Source organism: Centruroides sculpturatus, unplaced genomic scaffold, assembly GCF_000671375.1.
Source record: "Centruroides sculpturatus isolate CEXI.00-Female unplaced genomic scaffold, Cexi_2.0 scaffold722, whole genome shotgun sequence".
In the NCBI taxonomy this organism is placed as follows: domain Eukaryota; kingdom Metazoa; phylum Arthropoda; class Arachnida; order Scorpiones; family Buthidae; genus Centruroides; species Centruroides sculpturatus.
The window spans coordinates 121,808-129,640 of NW_019384969.1; the positions used below are offsets into that span (position 1 = coordinate 121,808).

The 7,833-nt window shown below is 27.9% G+C and overlaps 1 protein-coding gene across 1 annotated transcript in view; it reads left to right on the forward strand.

The window, feature by feature from the left end:
* The first annotated feature begins 36 nt into the window (after positions 1–36).
* Positions 37–7,833, forward strand: part of LOC111632567 (succinate dehydrogenase cytochrome b560 subunit, mitochondrial-like) — a 21,245-nt gene continuing 13,448 nt past the window's right edge. Inside the window, exons 1-2 of the mRNA XM_023377034.1 lie at positions 37–131; positions 2,393–2,452. Of these exons, the coding sequence (XP_023232802.1) occupies positions 115–131; positions 2,393–2,452 (77 nt within the window). The 5' untranslated portion in view covers positions 37–114. The remainder of the gene's footprint in view (positions 132–2,392; positions 2,453–7,833) is intronic.

Genomic DNA, 7,833 nt, shown 5'->3' on the forward strand with positions numbered 1-7,833 from the left:
AAAGTTTAAAAAAAAAAAAAAAAAAAAAAAAAAAAAAATGTTGAGGACTTGCCGCACACTTTAAGATCGGGAGTGCTTTAATCTATCTGGCAACGTTTAAACAGCCATAACAAGATGGCGTACGCTTTGAGGTAAAGTATTTCAATTTGTTTTTATTTTTCTCCTGCTGTTCAAAATATTAATTAATTTGTTGTAATAAATAAATAGAAAAAGAAACGCACATTCAATAATATATTTGTCTCAAAATGCATGTTTCAATCAAATTTAGTTGATGTAAACTAATTCTATTCTTAAGTAGAGTAATTTATTATAATTAAGGTGCTAATTGAATTTCATGGTGATAACTCATAATTCCTCTGGGAGTTCATGGAGTCTCACATCACACTTTTTTCAGGTTTTCTTAGGTTTAAAATTATGTAAAAAAAATAATCTGAAAACATTCCTATCTTACTAACTTTTGCAATTGACACTTTTTCACTGCACAAATAATTTTTAAGAAAAAAAAAATGCTGAGGTCTGAGAGAGACTGTGAGAGTGTGTACAATGACTACTGCAGGAAAAACTCTTGGCATTGGCACTTATAATGGCGAGTGACTACTACAAGCATGGCTTCACTTGCAGCTATTAATCTTTTTTTATATTTGTGTCAGTATGTTTTTAAAAGTTTGCTATATAAATTCGATTAATTTTTTCAATTAAAATGTAAAGTAATTTGAAATATTATGAAATCACATATTCCTATTTCAATGAGTGCAGCACAACACAATAACAATTTAAAATTTATTCTTACAAAAAATATCTATTAGGAGATTTTATTACTAATTATTATATTATTTATCATAAAAAGGCAAAAGTCTTAATTTTGAGGTTAGAGAAGAGTTTCTAAAAAATTTATAAAATGACAACAAAAAATTTTTATTGTCTGACCTAATGGTTAAAAGTCAAGAAGGTGACTCANATTAATTTTTTCAATTAAAATGTAAAGTAATTTGAAATATTATGAAATCACATATTCCTATTTCAATGAGTGCAGCACAACACAATAACAATTTATTCTTACAAAAAATATCATTACATTTTGCATCTATTTTTTGTTATCATTGCAGGAAAAAATGCAAAGTGACAATGCATGTTGAGTTTCGGTTAATTTTAAATAGGAGTGGTTGGAGTGTTGCTTGTGACAACGCAGTGCAACAAAAATTTTAAAAATTAATTTGGATAATGCAAACTGTAAATTGTTGAATTTTTGCAGATTTCGTTATGGTATTAGCAACACGTCGTAACAAATGTATTTTTTGATAAAATTTCCATTGTGTGGTCACTTGCCAAAGTGTTGATGGTCCATACATTATTTCTTTCATTATTTCATTTCTCATATAGGAAACATTCTTGTTTAAACATTCAGCAAATTATTTTGATATTTTCTGTAATATTTCAGTGATATTGATTTTTGATACTTAATAATCAATACACCTTCTGTTGCTGAGAAATGTTTATTAAACAAAACATTAACATTTTCAACCTAATGATTAGATTGAAAATGTTAGTGTTTTGTTTAATAAATATTTCTCAGCAACAAAAGGTGTATTGATAATTCATTAAGTATTTTAAAAGCTGAGTTTGATATTTGGTTATTGATTTTCAAATTAAGATAATTGATTTTTGATATTTGTAATACTACATAAAAATAATTTAATTGAATTAAAATAACCAATTCTGACAAAATTCACTGTTGTGTTAAAAAAAAAAAAAACATGCATTTGGAAAAGTGGAAAAAAAATTTTTATTTGAAGCATTAGACCTGGTTCAGATGAGTGAATTTCTGCAGAAGAGTGGCCATGTGGTGCATTGTATTTCCTGTGGATGGAAGATGTAAGAATTTGTTTTGAATTGGCCAGTCATTATGGATGCTCTTACTGTTCAGTAGTAGTGTTCCAAAATATATGGCCTTTTCTTACCGTTCACAATAAATATCAACATCTTTCTTTTCTACATCCAAATCACTGATATCAGAGAGACTTTTTATAGAATCATACTTTCCAAATTCACCACTAGGCAGACAATGTGTTGACTATGCATTTTTTGCACAACTACCACTTCTGCTTGTATGAATTATTTGGAACAATTTAATAGCCCACAGCCATTTCTGGCCACCATACAGCATCTGCTCTGCTGTCTGTAATGCAGCTGACAAGTTATGACATTCTGCAACTACAGATTTTTCATCAAGTATGAATTATTACAGCTATAAAGCAAAAAAGATGTTATAAAGCATCATAAATTTGAAAAAAAGAGTTGTAAAACTATAAATTTATGTCTTAAATTAGAATATATTAAATTTTTAAATTTGAAAATTCTGATGTATGTCTTGCATAATATTTTTAAAATTTAGATTGCCGATGTGTGGAGGCTTATGGAAAAATGCTATATACATGCCAAAATCTATGCAAATGTAAGTATGACAGTTAATTTTTATATTAAACTAAAGCTATATATCCAAGTTATATATATAATATATATGTATGTATTTATTAAAAATTTCAATAAAATATTAATTTAGTTGTATTGAATTAATACATTGTAGATAAGAAATTATACCTCAATGCAAAATTTCTAGCAAAGAAATTCAATATTCTAACATTAGTATATTTGAGATGTAATTTCTTATCTATTAATTTCTTATCTATTATTTTCTATGTACAATTCCAGTTTTCTGATACAGTTGGTGTTTATTGTTTTAATACATTGTGATAAGCATAATGAAATAATAGGAAAAAAAAAAAATAGAAAAATCTTGCTGATGTCTCTCTTATCTTGTCATTAAAATATCAAAGGCATATTACTATTCATATTATGCTATTTACATAAATAGTATGCATGTTATAACAATATGTTGTTGTTATATCTTATTAACATGTAAATTTTCTTTATAAATTTATACTATTTTATATATATATTACTCATTAAAACTTTTATATATCATTTTTATTACCTTTAGTTGAAAATGAAGAATTAGTAAAACATCATGTGGCCACTGCTGAAATTTCCTTGTAAAACTGCATAAATTTTAATCTAAGTCAAACTTCATCTTGGTGGCCACTGGCCATTTCACTGAAGTGGCCAAGATAGGAATGCCCTGAAATAAATTGTGTTAGTTTTTGAAGTAGTATATAAAAGTGTCTAGGTGTGTTTATCCTAAAGTAATATTTGTCTTTATTTATGGTGTCAATGGACTAGGGGGGGAAGTATCATTTAAAGCACTTTTAATAGAATTGAGCTATGTTGCTACAGTTTTGGATCAGTTTGCTAGGTTTCCTCTTGAAAATGACATTCAAATAATTTACACTGGACAAATTAAATTTATCTGGCAGAATTTAGTAAGATCAAAAATAATTATATATTTGTTCAATAATTTTATACAAAGTCTGATTGTATTTTGTAAAACTAATTGTAAATCAGTGATGATCAGTTTATGTCATTGATACATAATTTGCAACACACAATAAAAGAAAAATATCAGTCTGATGTGACAGCCAGTTTAATTATCAATTAACACTCTTAAACCTTAAAAGTCTAGTAGTAAATATTTAATAGAAAACAAACACTTTTGACTGTATTTTCGGTCTTCTTCAGGTTACAAGTGCGGGTGAAAAGGTTCACACAAACTCCCTTTGCTAGAGAATGGAGGTTAAACAGAGTGGTGGTTGATTCACCGGACAAAGCCGAGTTACATGCCAATTGCATTAACTCTAATGATGCCATCAATGTATCACACACATGGAAATACTGCTATGAAGGGAATGAGCAATGCCCATACCAGTAGTTAGAAACCACGCCCCCACCCTCGATCGGTTTAATTCATATGTATTTATATCATTTTTGTATTACTTATATCATTCCAGCTCCATGGTAATGTGCATGCATATCTTTGTATATATATGCCTGGAGTGTTGCATTGGTTTAAAATCTGTTTGTGCTGTTCCATTTTTTTAAAATAATTTTGTAACTTTGTTTTACTCATTTATGTGTTCAAATCCACTGGTGTTTTAAGCCTGAAGAACACCGAAAGTACGATTGAACACTGTTTTTTATTAAATGTTTACTACTGGACTTTTAAGGTTTAAGAGTGTTAATTTATATATGCTCCAGTATCTATGTAAGAAAGTTATTTTAACTTCAGTTTAATTATCAACACTTTTTCTTGACAGTCAGAAAAGACATTTGGACAGTTTTGCATATCTAATAAGTTCTATTTAATAATTTTTCTGAATTTTCTTGTTAAAATATAATATTTAAATAAAATCTTTATTACTGTTTTATGAACATATTGATTTCATCTATGGATACTAAACAATTTTGTTTTGTACTGTACTGCACAGTATTTGAATGTACACTATTGCAACAGCTTGCATTCACTGTACATGTACTCTATATTTCAATGTTTTATTATTTTGTATTAATACATTACTCTGTATGAGATTTTAAATTACTGTATATTGCAAAGAATACATTATTATTTGAATTTTTTATTTAATTAATTAATTTATTTTTTGTTTGCTTTTATAATCTGTATTAAACTTTTAGCAGAATTCAGTATGGAACAATAATTACAGGACTGTATGTTGATTTTTTATAACTCCACCTAGGTGATTCTCACTTATATGACCAAAAATTATATACCCTGAAGATGGCCATATAAATGGTTTTACTGTATTGATTAATTCAGCAGATAAACTAAACTGGCTAGTTTATCCTTATTATTATTAATACGTTGTACAGTAGAATACACTTATGATAATTTTGTGAACTCACTCTACACTGATGAGAGTAACTGAGTGAAAATATTAAGTAACATAAGTAAGATTAAGTAAATGAAATTACAATTAGTGGAGATCTGATTTTGTTCAGTCTGACATTAAAATAAGTAAAAAATATATAACTCAAAAAATGTCATCAATTTAAAATTGTAAAGACCTATGATTACCCATTATCAATCACGAATTGAGGTTAGTGATGCTGACAGCTTAAAAATGTCTATTTAATTGGAGGTAATGATAATTATAACTGAAACTTTCATTGCAATAAGAAATAAAGTGTAAGCTTTCATAAATGTATTTTAACTTATGTATTTTGTAACACTAATTCTGTTAATACAAAATGATTGATAACAATATTCATGACTGCAATGAGAGAATCCTACTACAAGTTACCAGATGTAAAAAGATAAAAGAGTTTCTTTCTAGAAGTCAGCTTTTAAAATATTTTTGAATGTTTCTTGTTTATGGGTTCAAAATAGAAACATGAAGAATCCAGTACAGTGGTACCTCAGGATACAAACACCCCAGCATATGAAATTTTCAGGATACGACATGAAATTTGAACATAATTTTGCTCCACGGTACAAACAAAACTCACCATATGACGTTACATTAGTTTGCAGTGCCATTTTTTATTCACTTCTGTTCATTGGTCTCAGTCTGCGTGTTTGCTTTGTCATGGAAGGATCTCGCTCGATAAAGGAAATCTTGAGGTATTATCAGAAAGTGACTGATTTATGAGGTATTATCAGAAAGTGACTGAGTAATGACATTTGCCTAAGTCATTTCAGAAAAATTTTAAAAAGTAGGCAAAGCCAAAACCTCTTTGGATAGATATTTTACCAAGCGACCTCTATCCAGTGAAAGTGCTGGTGGAAGTGAAGAAAGAAAGTAAAAAGCAGTGAATAAAAATTAAAAACAATATATAAAACAACACTAATTTTTTTATCTTTTCTAAGTTATTTTTAAGTTATTGTTACATTATGTTATGTAAGTTAAGTTTTAGTATTATTTCCCTTCTCCCTCTCCTCCGCCACCAGTTTACACCTCCATTGTCGTCTATCCTCAAAGGTAAAGTGCAAATAAAATTACATTTTTTTAAATCAATTATTATTCTATTATGGTTATTTATACATTTACAACTACAAAATGCATTTTTCAGTGTTTTCCTTACTAAAGTTATTTTTTTTCAATGTACTACTTAGCTTTAATTTGAGTGTGTTTTTCATGTTGGAACGAATTATTTGGTTTTACATGTAATTGTATGGGGAAAAATGATTCACCTTATGACATTTTCATGATATGATCTCAGTTTCAGAATGAATTAATTTCGTATCCTGAAGTACCACTGTACTTCCATTTCTGATTGATATGTTACAGATACTGAAGCCATAAAGTTGCTTCAAAAACATTTTAAAAAGATAGTAATATCTTTTTAATACTTGATTTTTACAATTAAGCTGTTATTCAATTTGATCTTAAAATAATGCATATAATGTAAAGCTTGCATAAAATTATTATTTCAAATAGTTAATTTTTCCCCCCTATTTGAGATTTTAAGTCTATAAAAATGGTTACAATATAGAATACAACCTTACAGCATAAAAAATATCTTTGAAACAATCATATTTATGGAATAAAATAAAATTTTCAGAATAATTAAAGTATTTAACAACAAAGAATTTTATATACCGTATTTACTAGCATATAAGATGAGGTTTTTATTCATTTTTCACTGCTTCAAAAATCTAAGTCATCCTATACATGTGAGCGAAGGATTCTTTGCATTTTTGCAATAATTTTTGTGAACTGTATAATTGCATTTTTTATCAGATTCTCACCTTATGGTGTTTAAAAACGAAAGTATTTTATCTGGGTCGTTTCAATTGTTCTTGTGTATTGTCAGGAGTAAAGATGAATAGCAATAGGAAAAGCAAAGCTTTTGAATTGAAATTCAAATTGAAATTCCAAAATCACATGGGAGCCTGATATAAGTTTAAATTTATTCCCAGGTGAAAACATATGATTATTCGGAAATCAGAATTCGGAAAAACTCATAAGTGTAATCGACGGAGAATGGATTTGACTGTTAAGAATATTCATTCATTCATTCATTTTGGTAATCATCATTTCCCCAATGGGGATAACAAGGAGAGCAAATTTGCAAGGCAAAACTGACGCCAAAGACGCACGAAATAGCTCACTATAAAGCACAACGATACAATTGGGGCACCCTGCCCGACTGTTAAGAATAGGCAAAAAAGGTTCTGGATTGCCCAGCTTTACAGGAATAAATTATGTTGTTGATTTTACAAGATTTTTCCTTAAAGTTTAAAATGCCAGTAATTTTTGTGGGACAATGTGTGCATTTACATGCATTTGATATAAAATTAGAATTGTATTAATAAATCTAATTTTCTGTATTTTGATCTTTGAAGTCACACATCATCATATGTGAGATTGTCCTGGGTTTGAATAAAAAGTTAAAATTTTTTATTAAAAGTTCAGTTTAAAGAAATTTGTAATTGCTTTGGTTGTAATAAAAACAATAAATTTAAAAGGTTTTAACCAGAAATTGAAATATTATAAATTTTTAAAATTTAAACATATATATGTTACCGCTAAAGCTCGAAATCCGTTAATGTTCAGATTACCTAGCTAATCTGCAGATTAACTAGAGTGATCCGTTAAAGCTGCGAAAATTATTCCATTTCTCAAATTACCTAGGTAATCTGCAGATTATCTAGATAATCTGCGAATTACCTACTAGGCACTTGGTAAAGTGAAAATAAGATCTTTGCTGGAACAACAGCAACGTTTCTTTCTGTACGCTTAAATTAACATAATGTTATTTATTTAATTTTCAATATCTAAAGAATCAAGTTAATACAATCAACAAATTAGTTGATTGAATCAATCATCAATCAATTAAAAAAACTTTAATACAAAAATCAAACGGTTTAAAATATTATTACAATTAGGGAAATGAATTTGCAAAACATATGATAAAATTGTA